General features: G+C 50.1%; 2 protein-coding genes across 6 annotated transcripts in view; both read left to right on the top strand.

Moving 5' to 3' along the window:
- The first annotated feature begins 76 nt into the window (after window positions 1-76).
- LOC114448221 (NACHT, LRR and PYD domains-containing protein 3-like) lies at window positions 77-6,195 on the top strand. Of its 2 annotated transcripts, XM_028425030.1 has the most exons (12): window positions 77-148; window positions 1,036-1,193; window positions 1,278-1,449; window positions 1,563-1,712; window positions 1,790-1,835; window positions 1,953-2,175; window positions 2,294-4,076; window positions 4,146-4,319; window positions 4,451-4,624; window positions 4,795-4,968; window positions 5,048-5,094; window positions 5,189-6,195. In XM_028425030.1, the coding sequence occupies exons 3-12, from the start codon at window positions 1,331-1,333 to the stop codon at window positions 5,722-5,724; spliced, it is 3,426 nt and encodes a 1,141-aa protein (XP_028280831.1). In that variant the 5' UTR covers window positions 77-148; window positions 1,036-1,193; window positions 1,278-1,330; the 3' UTR covers window positions 5,725-6,195. The 2 variants fall into 2 exon arrangements, with proteins under 2 accessions (XP_028280831.1, XP_028280832.1); XM_028425031.1 differs by lacking the exons at window positions 77-148; window positions 1,036-1,193 and having other exon boundaries at window positions 1,200-1,449.
- A 1,732-nt stretch (window positions 6,196-7,927) lies between these two features.
- atp2c1 (ATPase secretory pathway Ca2+ transporting 1) overlaps window positions 7,928-15,862 on the top strand; it is a 22,386-nt gene continuing 14,451 nt past the window's right edge. The window contains exons 1-5 of one of the 4 annotated variants that reach the window (XM_028425047.1): window positions 12,808-13,230; window positions 14,173-14,422; window positions 14,458-14,707; window positions 14,797-14,901; window positions 15,028-15,144. In XM_028425047.1, coding sequence (XP_028280848.1) covers window positions 14,833-14,901; window positions 15,028-15,144 — 186 coding nt within the window. In that variant the 5' untranslated portion in view covers window positions 12,808-13,230; window positions 14,173-14,422; window positions 14,458-14,707; window positions 14,797-14,832. Of the gene's footprint in view, window positions 8,059-12,807; window positions 13,231-14,172; window positions 14,708-14,796; window positions 14,902-15,027; window positions 15,145-15,862 lie in introns of those variants that run through there. The other 3 variants (XM_028425048.1, XM_028425046.1, XM_028425045.1) reach the window with 3 other exon arrangements.

The following is a 15,862-nucleotide window of genomic DNA, read 5'->3' as shown; positions in this document are numbered from 1 at the left end:
ACGCTCGTCTCTCAGCTCGTCCTCTGTTTCATGTAAACAGCTTCAGGCTCCACCCACTGCCTCCAGTTATCAGGAAGTGAAAGTGAAAGCATTAAATAAAGTGCGCCATCAGTCCGACCAACTGCAGGGTGCTAGCTCTCACTCTGAGGTATGTTTCATTTCATGTCTCTGCTCTTTGTGCTTTAGAAGAGTCTTTATTGTTCTATAACGACCGGCTGCAGCTCAGGGCTGCTTCGTGTCAGAACAAGCATCTGTTTGTTCCTCAGTCTGTTCTTTAAAGAGACTTTGACCTAAAGCTTGTTTAATGTGTTTTATGTGAACGACTTCTCAAAGACCCACAGTAACACTGACTTCCTGTTTGTTCAGCTGGTGTTATTCTGGAGGTGTACAAATACATTTCTGATCAAAGTCAAAGTCTCCGCAACATATAACATGTAACTGAAAACTAAAGATAAATATAAAGTGTAAAAGTGTACCTACAATGAGGCACACACAAAATACAAGGCACAGAATGAAGGCACAATGCAGTAAGAGTGCAAAGGATGTATAGTGCAAGACGGGGGTGTGGTGTCAGGGGTCAGGGTTCTTTTGGTGGGGGAAGGGGGAGAGAGTTCAGCTTCCTGACAGCCTGGTGGATGAAGCTGTCCCTCAGTCTGCTGGTCCTGGCCCGGAGGCTTCAGTCTCTTTCCTGATGGTGTGAGGGGTGGGTGGGGTCTCCTGTGGTGCGGAGGGCCTTTCGGGGGAGACGGCTGTCGTAGAGGTCTTGGAGTGAGGGGAGAGGGACGCCGGTGATCCTCTCAGCTGCTCTCACTATGCCTGCAGGTGGCGGTGCAGGCTCCGTACCACACAGTGATGCATGTGATGGGATTCTGATGTTACAGTATGAATATTTTAGTCGTGGTCAAAGTTTTGAACTGAAGCAGGCAGTGGAGTTTAACTAAGAACACTAAAGAGATCCAGTGCCTGTGCCTGTTGACTGAAGGTGGCCGTGGTTCCCTCCTGAGCTGTAAAAGATGCCAACTCTGTTTTCTGCAGCATTTCTGCCACCGAGTCCAAAGACCTCAAGATGAGGGACCATCCGTCTGATGAAGAGTCGGCGTGTCCTGCAGGCAGAGCTGCACAGACTGACCGCTCCAGAGAGTATCCTGAGAAAATCCTCCAACCTGCTGTGCTGCAGTTAATTTAGAGGAAAGGTGAGCTGATCCGTACTTGACAGGTTTTATTTCAGGTGTGTCCTCAGGACCATAATTCAATCCATGTGTTGTCCAAACACTCAGCCCGCCAGGATCTCAGCAGTACGAGAAGAAGCTCCATCACTTCAGACCTGAAGATGAGTGAGCGTCCACCTGATGAAGAGTCGGTGTGTTCTGCAGCCAGCGCTGCACAGACTGACCGCTCCAGAGACTTTCCTCTGAACTTCAGCAGGAAACACAAACTTCCAGGAGCAAAGTAAGACGACGAACATCTCGCGACTCTTCCATGATTTAAATGCAGCTGCATGTATGAGCTCACAGTAAACACACAGTCACAACAGACTGACTCTGTGAACTGTTCTACACCAGAGACTACAGGTTCAAACTGAAGAAAGAGTCTGATGGTGAAGGTGTGCGGACCAGTGAACCTGGGTCTGATGAAGACTCCGTGTGTTCTGCAAAGACTGATCGCTCCAGAGACTTTCCTCTGAACTTCAGGGCTGCAGCTGCAGGGACGAGGTGAGAGGATCAGCGCTGTCACATCAGATCAGAAGCTGTAGGTGTATCTGCTGATAACACACGTGTCTTCTTTTCAGTGGACAGACCACGTTAAGCCGCCAGAAGAAGGAGGACATGCTGAAGGTGAGCAGTTACATCTGTGAGGTCACTGAGGTGGATTATTCAGCTTTAAACAGACGTTAGAGAAACTCGAGAGGCTCCAGAAGCCGCTGTCTCACTGCCTGTCATGTTCCCTGTCAGGAGTTTGACTCCAACGCCGTGGCTTTCCTGAAGCACGCTCTGGACAAACATAAGAGGGTCCTTTCAGGGAAACACAGAGCAGTGTTCCAGGAGCAGGAGGCCGTGGTCGATGACGAGCTGCTGTTGGAGTGTGACGAGGACACACGTGAAGCAGCTCTGAAGATCGCCCTCCACGTCCTGAGGACCATGAAGGAGGAGCAACATGTTCAGGCACTGGAGCAAAGTAAGAGAGTCCACATGGTCCTACAGGGACCAGGCAGACGTGTCCGTTATGACATGCTGCAGTTCACTGTGTTCCACTGATGGGGTGCACTTAACACGAGACTTGTTGATTCTTCCAGGTCATTATGGAGAACTTGTCCTGTTCCAGCGGCACCTGAAAGCATTCCTGAAGAACAAACACGCCGTCTTACTGGAGGTGATCAATAAGCAGCAGTGGCCTGTGCCTCTGAAAAAGATTTACACCAAGCTCTGTCTGATCGAGGGCGGCAGCGGGGACGTCAACAGGGAGCATGAAGTGAGACTGATTGAGACAGCATTCAGACGCAGGTCTTCAGGAACTGTGATCCGGACCAAGGACATCTTCAAGCCCCACCCCAAAGAACAGAAACCAATCAGAACGGTGCTCACCAATGGCATAGCAGGCATCGGTAAGACTGTGTTGGCACAGAAGTTCATGCTGGACTGGGCGGAGGACCAGGCCAACCCAGACATCCAGCTGATATTTCCGCTGCCTTTCAGGGAGCTGAATTTGCTTAGAAATCAGAGGTGTAGTTTGATGGAGCTCCTGGACATCTTCACACCAGGTCTGACAGGATCTGGGATCAGAGACCTGCAGACGTACAAGGTTCTGCTTGTCCTGGACGGCCTTGATGAATGCCGGCTCACTCTGGATTTCAAGGGAAGTGTGAGATGCTGTGATGCTGCAGAGCCAGCCTCAGTGGATGTGCTGCTGACAAACCTCATTGTTGGTAACCTGCTACCAAAGGCCAGCCTGTGGATCACCACCCGGCCTGCTGCAGCCAGCAGCGTCCCTCCACAGTACATTGGCCGGGTGACTGAGATACGAGGCTTCAACAACCTGCAGAAGGAGCAGTACTTCTACAAGAAAATTGAAGATGAAGACCTGGCTGCACGAGTTGTTGCCAACATCAAGTCCACGAGGAGTCTCTACATCATGTGCCATGTGCCGGTCTTCTGCTGGATTTCATCTATTGTTCTGGGAAAAATATGTGCCGAAGCTGGAGAAGTAAAAATGCCCAAGACCCTGACTCAGATGTACATCCACTTCGTGACCCATCAGACCACGCAGATGTCTGGCAAGTACTGTGGAGAGCAGCAGTTGGACCCTGAGGGGAATAACAAGGTGATCATGGCACTTGGGAAGTTGGCCTTCCAGCAGCTGGAGAAGGGGAACCTGATCTTCTACGAGCAGGACCTCACAGAGTGCGGTATCGATGTCAAAGAAGCATCTGTGTACTCAGGAGTGTGCACTCAGGTCTTCAGGGAGGAGTCCTGGATGGAGCAGAAAGTCTTCTGCTTTGTGCATTTGTCTGTCCAAGAGTTCCTCGCGGCTCTATACGTGTATGTAATGTACAGCGTCACGGGAGAAAACCTGCTGCTTCAAACACCTGAGCAGAACACCAGAACCAAGTCCACATTTAAGCTACTCAGAGCTGCGCTGGACCAAGCCTTGAGCAGTGACAACGGCCATCTGGATCTCTTCCTGCGTTTCCTTCTTGGACTGTCCCTGCAGTCCAATCAGGGTCTGCTCAGAGCCCTGAACATACAGCTGGACCCCTGTAACTCCCAAAGCCACATGGAGACCATCAAGTACATCAAGGAGAAAATAAGCGCCGGCCTTCCTCCAGAGAAATACATCAACCTCTTCCACTGCCTGAATGAACTGAAGGACTCCTCTCTGCTGGAGGAGATCCACAGAGACTTGAACTCAGATGCAGACTCAGTGATGGAGGACAGGCCCATCGTAGACTGGTCAGCTCTGGTCTTTATGTTGCTGACTTCACCAGAGAAGCCAGAGGAGATCCACCTCAAGAAATACTCCAGAACAGAAACAGGTCTGATCCGGCTGATGCCAGCCATCAAAGCTTCCACAACAGCAGTGTAAGTCTCTCCTTGTTCACAGTGAACTGGTCCATGGGTCCAAACTGATGTTGTTGTTCTGTGTTTCAGGTTGAACGATTGTAACCTCACTGCGGAGTCCTGCAGGAAGCTGTCCTCGGCTCTCAGCTCCTGCTGTAATGAGCTCTTACATTTAAACCTAAGTGACAACAACTTGCAGGACTCAGGACTCAAAGATCTCTGCATCGGTCTGAAGAGTCCACACTGCAGGCTGAAGACGCTGAGGTGAGTCCTGCTGCAGCTCACACATCTTACACTGTACCAGCAGTCCCAGTTTGTATCATCTCAGAACAGCTAGCATGGTGGTCGGCTCTGAATGGTTCTAGAAAAGATCACCGTGTGGTCTGTCCCTTCAGGCTGAACCGATGCAGTCTCACACCAAGATGCTGTGAAACCCTGGCTTCAGTTCTGACACTCGGGTCATCACGTCTTCGAGAGCTGGACCTGAGTGAAAACGACATCGAGGACTCGGGGGTGCAGCTTCTCTGCAGCGGCCTGAAGAGTGAGGAGTGTAGACTGGAGACCCTCAGGTAACGGCTCTAAACCTGAAGGATCAGCATCCAGTTAAAGGTTTCAGATGCTGAACAGACACTCAGGAAGCGGGACAGGCCGCTGCCTGCAGTTCACTTCATGGCCACAGGTGTCACTGTTAACGAGTGTTTTCAAAGCCTTGAAGAGCGTTTGTTTCGTTCTGTCCCAGGCTGTCGGGGTGTAACATCACAGAGGGAGGCTGCGGCTTCCTGGCCTCAGCGGTGAGGTCAAACCCGCTCCACCTCAAAGAGCTGGACCTGAGCTACAACCACCTGCAGAGGTCTGGAGAGAGGCTCCTGTTTGAAGCTCTGGAGGACGGTCAATGTGAATTTACTAAACTCAGGTACTGATCCCTGTCACATTTAGTACCTGTACTGTCAGGTGCACCGCTGTCTGACACACTGTGACCTGTCTGCTCCCAGAGTCCACCACAGTGCAGAACACTGGTTTAAACCCGGACTAAGGAAACGTAAGTTACACAAATGACTTCAGCCAATCAGCAGTAAGTATACCTCTGATGTCACCTGTCTGACTCTCTGTCTCTGACCTCTTACCGCCGTCAGATGCACAGGAGGTCACACTGGATCCTGACACGGCCCACAAACTCCTCGTCCTCTCCGACACCAACAGGAGGGTGACCTGGGACAAGGAGCAGCCGTATCCAGACCACCCAGACAGGTTTGACTGCTGGGCCCAGGTGTTGTCCCTGCAGAGCCTGACAGGCCGCTGCTACTTGGAGGTGGAGTGGGAGGGGAACTGGGTCGGGATCGGACTGACTTACAGGGGCATCGGTCGCAAAGGGCCGGGCAATGACAGTGTGATGGGCTACAACAAGCTGTCCTGGAGCCTGCACTGCACCGCCCACGGCTACAGAGCTCTTCATGACTACAGGAGCACCGTGTCTCCGGTCCCTCTGGCCGGCTCCCACAGGCTGGCGGTGTACCTGGACTCTAAGCAAGGCTTCCTGTCCTTCTACAGAGTTTCTCCTGGAGGGTCGCTGACACACCTGCACACCTTCTACAACAGGTTCACTGAGCCGCTGTACGCCATGTTCAGGGTGTGGGGCGAGGGGTCGTCAGTGAGGCTCTGCACTCTGTAAATACAAACTGTCCCTAATGTCACCTGCAGGGGTCTGAGGGCCGCTTTGAGTCAGTGTGGAGGCTCCAATCATCGGCGGGCCGGAGTCCACCTGAACTCCTGATTCATTCAAATACAGACAGAGAGGTGCTGAGGTGCTCTCAGCCGTAATCATGTCAAATGTAATTCTCTGGTGATAAAAGAGAACATTATCCACAGACCAAGCGTTCTGTGGCAGGCCGCAAGCGTGGACAGGTCAATGTGGAGGTCTGTGAGTCTGAGACTGATGATCCTGTAAATACTGTCTCCATTTTCTCAGCTCAGTAGTTGATTAATATTGTTCAAAGCCATCAGCTGTAGGCGGCGTCCTGAACATAATAAAAACTATCAGTTAGGTTTTTTTGTTTTATAAGGATCATAGGCGTAGCTGCCCCCCCCCCCCCCCACATTTACTGAGTAGGAAACTCCACCTAACGCTGTTTCGATTGCTCGTGAAAAAGCTCTGTTTATAAGAGAATAACCTCACAGCTGAAATCCACTCCATGTTTTCAAAGAGAACCGTCGGTGCTGCTCGAAGCTGGAGGAGGTGACGTCAGTGTCGTCCCACAAAGTCCAGCTCCTGGTGAAGCCTGACTGCTTTGTCACATGACCCCAGGTGACGTTAGGTTGATGTTAAATCAACTTAGAAAAGTTGGGAGGAAGCTGCTGTTTACTTCAGTTACAGTAGACGGTTTTATTTGTCTGACGACATGTTGTTGCCTTTTCTGCTGCCTCCCCACACACAATGGACATGAGGAGATTCCCAACAAAGACACGGAGAGTTAGAGTTGTTTTCAGCATTAACCCATACTGTACTGAGGCCAGGTTAGCTCCTGTTAGCCTGCTAGCTTCAGCCTCGCTGAGCCAGTGCACAGCCACCTGCTCCTATTCTTATCAGCAAGAATAAAACACGTGATGGACGTCAGGACACAGTGGAGCATTATATGAACAGGAAACACTGATGCAGCAGATGAGGCGTCATTATAAACACATCCACAAGGCTTGTTGTGAATTCAGCAGTTTATAAGGAAGTAAAAATAAACAAGTTAGTATTTGTAGTGTCTCAGTATTATCTGCATTAAGCAGAGTTTGGTTCATGGTCCAACAGCTTTTTGAAACTCAGATGATGAGAACTGTGTTAAATCAACATGCTGATGTTATTTCATTGATGATATATATACTCATCACTCACTTATATACTTATATACAACATATTGTTAATTGAAAGGTAAAGCACAGTCTCTCCATCTCTGCTCCATATTTGAGGTTGGTTCTGAGAGTGGCGGCAGATATGGAGGCTTTGTATCATCTGTTAGTGTAGTGCCACCGGTGTGGTTGACAAAACTGTTGTGTCACATGAGTGTTTGTTGAATCTGTCTCTGAAAACATTACGTTTTTACTTCTGTAGGTAAAATAGTTTAACAACCTGTTAAATCACAGCTACTTCATATTATTATATTATATTTCATAATATACTGATGTACTTTTTATCACCACCCACCCACAGAAGGTGCCCCCCCCCCCACACATTTTTAATGCTTCCTACGCCCCTGATAAGGATGGATGGGCTTTAATCTCCAGGCGAAGCGTATAAAGGAGCAGGTTGTAAACATGACTGTGTGATAATGTTGTGTATGAATCAGTTGTGTGTAAATATGTAAAGCTGCAGTGAGCGGCTGCCTCCATGTGTTCAGTGTGCTTTTGTGTTAGTGGTGATGGTGCTTGCTGTGGTTGCTATGGTAACGGCGGTGCACACTGATCCTGAACATTCAAATGTCACATTAACCCCTGAAATACTAATAAAGCACTGAAGATGACCCTGCAGACGTCATGCTGCTGCTTCCTGACTGAAACGATGAAACGATGACCGGAAGTCACAGAGATGACCGGAAGTCACAGAGATGACCGTCATCAGTGAGACATCTTCTTCAGCAACACACGATCTTTGTTTGGAGCCAGAGGAACTTTCTGGCACCGACAGCACGCGGGGGCCACCTGCCGTCAGACAGGCCACATAACCGGAAGTCATGTCAAAATAAAACAGTCAGGATTTCATTTTATTTTTATTCATTTTAAAGTAGACTAAATCTGATTATTTATTAATAAATGTGAAGTTTATTTGTTATATATTCCTATTGTGTGATTGACCACAACAGAATCCTCAAACGTCACAAACCCGAACCCGGTTTTATTTTGAAGGAGCGGCCGGAAGCGCAGCGCGTGCCGTCGCGGGCTGACATGGTGGACCCCGGTCTGTCAGAGGGAAGCGCTCCGCGGTGCGATTTCACGGAAGATGCTGAAGAAACGGGAGCTGCTGGTAAGTTCAACATTTCGGGACTTTCCCGTCCGGATGGTGACGGATTCAAACTCAATCCGGGTCTATGTTCGTCAAACCAGCACATTTTAAACCCCGCCGCCCGGGAGTCGGAGCCTCCGGCCGCGCGCAGCAGCCTGGGAGCAGGGTTGTTTGGGTAGTTTGCCTCCCGGTGTGGAGGGCTGTCTGTCGGCTAGCTTGCTGCTGTCACCGGGATTGTTCCCGTTAGTCGGCTCCTGGGACTCGTGTGGCTGTTCGACGGCACGGCAGAGGAGGAGTGGTCCCGGTTTGACCCAAAGAATCGGGGTCTGTCACTTCCACGGCGCGTCCTGTTAGCTAGCCCCGGCAGCTAGCATGCTAACCGAGGCTAACATGTAAGGCGCTGTGATGCTGCAGCCTCACAGGATGTGGAGCACTGATGACCCTGGAACCCTGGAACCGACACACTGTAGGAGCTCCATGGTCTGTAAAGAGTTAATTAAACAGCAGCTGGATTTAGCTCTGACTTCCTGTTGTTTAGGTCCACAGCAGCAGTGAAGTGTAGTTTGTAAAGGTTCTGATCTGAGACGGTCATACAGCTGGACTGGTGTGGGGCTGTCCGGTGGGTCTGGGCAGCTGGACTGGTGTGGGGCTGTCCGGTGGGTCTGGGCAGCTGGACTGGTGTGGGGCTGTCCGGTGGTTCTGGGCAGCTGGACTGGTGTGGGGCTGTCCGGTGGTTCTGGGCAGCTGGACTGGTGTGGGGCTGTCCGGTGGGTCTGGGCAGCTGGTGGTGGATATATGGAGCTGAATGTGTTAATAACAGGTGACACACTCTGGACTCTGGACTCTGGAGCACCTGTGGCTCTCTCCAGTCCACATGTTGAGGGTGGGGGTGGGGGTGGAGGCGGTCTGGGGGGCCCTTGGCCTTCCTCAGTGAGAGGTGGCATTACCTCGTCACACACTGCAGACACACAACATTTGTATTTTTGTCAGTGATGACATCATACATGTGACGGCGGCTACAGGCTGTGACTTCTTGTTTCGCCCCTCGTGGAAAATGACGTGTTGATGATGAACGTTTCTCTCTGATCAGTTCTTATCTCAGAACAGTTTCTGCCTGGCTGTGTTTCCAGAGGACGTTCGGTCCTTGTTCTCTCACTGTTCTGACGTTTGTGGAACTTCCACTTGAGTCTGAATGGCTGATTGACACAAGGGGGGGGTTATTAATCAGTTAATTGATTGATTGAGCTGTAATATAGCTTCAGTTTTTTCTGATGAATGATCAGTATATCGTGTTAAATATTCCAAACATGAGACGTTTGTCCTATTTTGTCCTATGCAATTTCCCGTCCTATGCAGTTTCTTAATCTTAATCTTAATCTTAAATGCTGTAACTGCACACACAGTACATGAGAGGAGACGTTATGTCCGAGCATTTGGATGAAACTCTGACCTCCTGCCTGTTGTTGTGCTGTTTGCTTCAGGCTTCACGGCCTGTGTGTCCCTGATGATCCTCTCCATCACTAACAGACATTAGCTGAGAGTGCAGCTTAATAAGCTGTGTGTCTGCTAATGACAGAGCAGACACTCCAGACACTGTTTGTGTTTGAGCTGATTGTGTGTGTGTTGCTGGTGTGTGTCGGCTCTGTTGCCATGCTAACATGTTGTTTGTTCCCTGCGAGTGGGACACAAAGGCACCGTAAGCTGCTTATCCTGAATAGTAAGATGATAGGTTGGATGAGAGGCGGCGCTCAGGATGTGAATCATATGAAAGAAAGTCCTTTAATCCACAGACAGAGCGGTGTGTTTGCTGTTGCTGTGTACCTGCCAGAGACAGGAGGAGTGTGTGTCTGTGTGTGTGTCTGTGTGTGAGATGGTGGTGGAGTTACACCGACTCCCCTCCCGGCCTCACGATGGTCTCCGTGTCCCTCCCTCGCACCGGGCCGTGTCTCGGCTGAGGTCAGGCTGATGAATGGCCTCCACAGCAGCTTGTTAGTCCTTTTGGCAGCCATGTTTGTCTGCTGGTGTCCACGCAGTGCGTCCCTGCTGGGCCCTCTGCACACTCAGGCTGCTCCTCAGACATGTGGGTGGGTCAGAGCGGCCTCTGTAGATTCACAGGGTGAACTGATGACTGTTACATAGATTATTAATCCTATTATTTGGCATCAAACAAATAATCAGCTAATCAGATCAAGATCAAGAGAAGTTGAAACTGGCTGACTGTGGTCATGTGACTTCTTTTGCATGAAGCCTCTGCTGCATGATGAGACTGATTCTCTCTCTCACACTTCAGATAAAGTCCTTGATCACAGAGGTTGTGTGAAGGTCTTTATTTCCAGTGTCACAGTGAAGTGCTTCAGATTTTGTTGACTTGTAAGTTGACCTGGGGTTTGGAGAGTCCTGGACCAGGCCAGAGAGCTGTTTCCTCTGGTACAGTCTGAAATGAGAGGCCTGAAGCTGAAGTGAGCTCAGCGGCACTGTTTTTAAGCTGCAGGGTTGGGTTTCTTCTGGTGTTATCACGTCCACCACATCAGTCAGAGAACACCGCCCTCCTGTCTCCTCACAGTAATGAATTCCATCATGTCTCCACATTCTTCTGCTGGATTTTGACCGGCTTTGTCACCTTCTATCTTTAAATTAGAGGATTATGTGGTGAGTGACCCTCACGCTGTGTTCAGGAGCTCAGCTGATGTTCGTGTCTAAGCCGAGGATAAACGTGGCGTTTGTGTTCACGCCTCCATCACACTGTGGTGGAATGAACAGCAGCAGCTAGCCAGACGTCACGCTAACAGCCGTTTGGCAGAAAGTCGTCATGCTCCTGGGGAGAGGTGGCTGAAGGCTGCAGACCTGTGAAGGTGTGTGAGAGGGCGGCTGAACTCTCTGCATGCCAACCGCTACACAAACAATACACACAGGTTTACACAGTCTGGAACAAATATTTGACGATGGTCAGATGGAGTATGAGGCGTTCACCCGAGCCCAGAGGCTCCTCCCAGTCAGAGGTGCATGGTTCACACACGGAGCTCTTTTTTGCACTCTGCAGGTCATGTTCCTCTCTGTTAACATGCAGCCAGACAAGTCAGGTCACTTTAATGAGGAGAAATCGAAGCATCTCGCACAAACTGGCTGTTCATGTTCTCCTGGTTCCTCCAGATTTCACAGATTCACTTCTGTGGGAGCAACACTGGGTCTTAAATCAGCGCAGTACGTCAGAACAGAGGCAGACGGCAAACAGTCCAGACAGGAGAACAACCGTCAGACTCAGGCGTGCCTGCTGTTTATGGCCATGGGCAGTGCACACACACACACACACACACACACACACACACACACACACACACACACACATAAAGTCGCTTACATCCTGGTTGTGTGACTGTTTAAAGTTCAGGTCAGCTGGCTCTCACCTGTTGATGGACTTTGACCTGACAGGACGGCGGGGAAACGATGATAAAGGTTAATGATTGTAACGAGGACAGGATGAAGGACGCTCGGCCTCATTCACACTCCGATGCATTGATTGATCAGCTGGTCCTCAGCCTGATTGAACTTGATCAGTGTCAGATGTGTTAAGTGTTGTGTAAGATGCACAGTGACATCACAGCCACACACACACACACACACACACACTAGCTGGTCGTTAACAGACACTGAGATGACATCACATGTTACACCAACCTGCTAAGCAGCTAAATCTAAAGTTGCTCCGAACATGAAGCCAGCCTGTGCTACATGTTGTTAGCATAATGGCTGTGTGTGCTCTGTGTGTGTGTGTGCTCTGTGTGTGTGTGTGCTCTCTGTGTGTGTGTGCTCTGTGTGTGTGTGTGCTCTGTGTGTGTGTGCTCTGTGTGTGTGTGTGTGTGTGAAACAGAGAACATTTGATGTAAATAAATAATGAGTAGATGTGATCAGTTGCACCTGGAAGGGCAGGTTTTTGAATATTGTCTATATTTGGAGGTCAGCAAAGATTTACATGATATAAAAGTGTAGACTCTAAATACAGGCGCAGAGGTGGAGCTGGGGGGCAGCAGGGAGCTTGTGCTGAACGTCTCGTAGTGCTCATGCTGACTGTATAAAGCTGCTCCTCTCAAACAGCTGTCACAGGAAGTGAACTTGGTGCAGGTCTGCTAAGGTTTGACCTGCTGGCCTCTTGGTGCAGCAGCCCTCCTGTCCTACAGGGGGCAGACTGAGAGGAAGCTGCTGGATCCTTCTCTAAGCTCCAGCTCTGCTAATCAGGATCAGTCCTCTCAGCCTCTCCCAGCTTCTGCTCTGTCCTCTGAAGACGCTCTCAGAGTTTCACTCTTTGCTTCACGTGAATCAGCAGAAAAACTGAAGCTGATCTGAGTCTGAACCAATGCGGAGTGAGTGGGAGCTGAATGGAGGAAGAGGAGGCCAGAGGAATCTGAGGGCAGGTGATGAAGCAGTGTGTCACATGCGGCTCAGACGGTGGTGTCTGAGCTCTGATGTCGGCCTGTCGGCCTGTGGATGGTCCTCTGTCTGTGGGTTCCTGATGGCAGTGAAGTGTCAGCGTGTGGTCAGAGAGGAAACCTCCACACTCTTTATATTATCCTGATGTTTATTTGTCTCACTTTAAAAATGAATTGAAAGCATTTCCTGGGTGGCTCCGTGTTTGATTTGCATCAGTACCATCAGAATATCTGAGATGTTTGTTGCCTTGTAGATGTATTTGCATATCCTGCTCTGAGATGTGTGTGTTGTCTCTGCTGTGTTTGTGTTTAGCTGGTCTGTTTGCTTTCCTCAAGTTGTTTCCTCAAGTTGTTTCCCCGCATCAGTTTTATTTCATAAGGAAACGAGCATCTGATACTGTTCCTGTTTGTTTTTAGTATCACATGCAGGCGGCCCGGGGGGAGCCGCTCCTCCCTGCTGCTCCTCCCTGCTGCTCTGTTTGTTCATCACATTCAGCTGCTGGACGTCAGCGATCGGGTTTCAGGTTTCTCAAACGTTTGACTATGAAAATATTGGAGGTGCCTGAGAAATACCAGAAGTTCAGTTTCCACTGTGGACAGAGGACATAGGACCAGAAGAGAGAGGACCAGAGGACAGAGGAGAGAAGACAAGAGGACCACAGGACAGAGGACCACAGGACAGAGGATGTGGGACAAGGGCCCGTCTCTGCTGAGAGACGTCTCAGTGCCTCTGATGGAAAATGTCCATGAACAAGCTGACGGACCAAAGGTACTCGTTAACCAGCGCAGGGCCGAGCGGCTCCTGATGAGCCCGACAAGCTGTTCAGTTAGAATGTGTCTGGACAGTCCGACATGTTGACCGAGGTTTCTCCAATGACCCGTCGGACAGTGTAGTTGTTGAGTTTTTGAACAGCAGGATGCAGCGTCAAAGAAGGTGTAGAAGTGGGGACGCCTTGATAAGAGTTACTGGTCTGTAAGTGATGCGTGATGTGACCGTGAGTCTGTGTTCTGTTGTTGACAGCGCTGCAGTCGTCCTCTTTGTTCTCGCTCTCTGTGGTCCTGCTGAAAGCAGTGAACAATGAGCAGCCGCTGTGAAGGTGTTAGCAGTTAGCTCAGTGTTAGCAGTTAGCTCTGTGTTAGCAGTTAGCTCAGTGTTAGCAGTTAGCTCTGTGTTAGCAGTTAGCTCAGTGTTAGCAGTTAGCTCTGTGCGGCTCAGTGTTAGCAGTTAGCTCTGTGCGGCTCAGTGTTAGCAGTTAGCTCAGTGTTAGCAGTTAGCTCTGTGCGGCTCAGTGTTAGCAGTTAGCTCAGTGTTAGCAGTTAGCTCTGTGCGGCTCAGTGTTAGCAGTTAGCTCTGTGCGGCTCAGTGTTAGCAGTTAGCTCAGTGTTAGCAGTTAGCTCAGTGTTAGCAGTTAGCTCAGTGTTAGCAGTTAGCTCAGTGTTAGCAGTTAGCTCAGTGTAAGCAGTTAGCTCTGTGCGGCTCAGTGTTAGCAGTTAGCTCTGTGCGGCTCAGTGTTAGCAGTTAGCTCAGTGTTAGCAGTTAGCTCTGTGCGGCTCGGATGATGCCAGCAGTGTCGACTCTAAATGTACACACACAGTGTGTATGGATAACCAGCCAGCAACACACACACACACCCGCCGCCCAGCTTTTGTTGTTGTAAAAACATGTGTCATCCTTTGCATTGATTGGCTGAATCCGTCTGTTTCCTGCCAGCTGCTGTTCACCTGAGCACGCTTGTCATCAGTCTGATTCTCTGGCCTCTGATGTGATCATCCTCCTGCTGGAGTCAAACAGCAGCGTCTGAACTCACTCCTGAACATTTCCTGTCCTGTTCCAGGAGTGGTTCATCTGAAGTAATGAGGGTCAGGGTGTTTGACTGCAGTCACCGTGGTCGATGTGTCACTTTAAATCAGTCGGAGCTGGCAGCTGGAAACATTCACCCTGTGCTCCATGGCGGCACAGAGTCTCCGGCTGTATGAGCCCACTGTGGGTCATCAGGTCACACTGGAACCTCCAGGCGTGCCTGCAGGGACAGCGGGGCCGCGCCCTGAGGACGGATCCTCAGACTCCTCCTCTGGCAGCACCAGCACTTGGACAAACTGTCAGTTAGAATAAATGAATAAATGCTAAACTCGGAGTCATGTGATCAGTGCAGCAGCTGCAGCCTGCAGCAGGTGGACGGATGCTAACACTTGAAGTCAGGTTTTCATGTCGTAGAACTGGTTCATGAGCATCATCTCTTTCCACCGTGTGTGATGTCATCAGTGTGATAATACAGTGAGGTTCTGTCGGGTCTCAGTTTAAATGTGATTCATCATCAGTTTTTCATTGTTGCAGCTTTCCGAGAGTCAACATTGCAGTGAAGATGAGACCATGGTCCCAGTACTAACCTCCAGGAAAGCCAGCGAACTGCCCGTCAATGAAGTAGCGTGCGTCCTGCAGGTACGGCCTCAGTCAGACCGATGCTGTGCTCGGTTTTCACGTCCCCTGATGTAACATCAGAGGAGAACGTTCCTTATCTGTGACCTGTTGAAAGACAGCTGCTCTGTGTGTGGTTGGCACCAACAGGCCGACCTGCAGCTGGGTTTGACCCAGGAGGAGGTGAGCCGGAGGAGGGCGTATCACGGCTGGAACGAGTTCGACATCAGCGAGGAGGAGCCGCTATGGAAGAAATACATATCACAGGTAACAACATGTCTGTCCCTCCCTGTCCTTCATCCTCTCTGTCCTGTCTCCCTCTTCTCCTCTCTGTCCTGTCCTGTCCTGTTCAAGGTTTCTTCCTGTTAAAGGGAGTTTTTCCTGATACTGTTGATCTGGTCCAGGCTCTGGGTCTCTGTGAAGCCCCTTGAGACAGTTCTGATTGTAAAACACACTATATGAATAAAACAGTATTGACTTGACAACAGCGTGAACACAGGAGCAGCTCCGTGCACACTGGACTGTCCTCTGGTCTCACAGCTTCGGTGCTCGGGGACAGCGCTCTGTCCTGGTTAGACAACGGCAGCTTAATGCAGATAATTTATCAGACACAGAGTGTCTGGAAGTCCTTCACATCCAGCCGCAGCCTGAATGCAGCTGCAGGGAAAAACCAACGTACTATTTATATCTCACGCCTGATAACGCGTGTGGGGGCGCGTCACGTCCCCGAGCGTCTGTCATCAGAGCACACTGAGGCGAACACACACACACACACAGACACACACACACACACAGCAGCTCGTCCAATGACATGCATGTATTGTGTGTTTTACGTTGTACAGTACAAACCTTCCATCAGCTGACTGAGACTAATCACAGCTGCCTCCTACAGACGGACCACTGAACCTCAGGACACACACTTAGAACTGACATGTCAACATTCACCTTTAATCACAGCCAGAAAGTGTCTGACTGCAGACCACTG

This window comes from Parambassis ranga, chromosome 16 (genome assembly GCF_900634625.1).
Source record: "Parambassis ranga chromosome 16, fParRan2.1, whole genome shotgun sequence".
Taxonomy (NCBI): domain Eukaryota; kingdom Metazoa; phylum Chordata; class Actinopteri; family Ambassidae; genus Parambassis; species Parambassis ranga.
The sequence above is the reverse complement of the archived record's forward strand: the minus strand, read 5'-3'. Positions and strand labels throughout refer to the sequence as shown.

Coding starts and splice junctions, on each gene's coding strand:
- LOC114448221 (XM_028425030.1), top strand. CDS start 1,331: ATGAGTGAGCGTCCACCTGATGAAGAGTCGGTGTGTTCTGCAGCCAGC. Junction 1,450..1,562: donor CACAAACTTCCAGGAGCAAA/GTAAGACGACGA, acceptor GTTCTACACCAG/AGACTACAGGTTCAAACTGA. Junction 2,176..2,293: donor TGTTCAGGCACTGGAGCAAA/GTAAGAGAGTCC, acceptor TGATTCTTCCAG/GTCATTATGGAGAACTTGTC.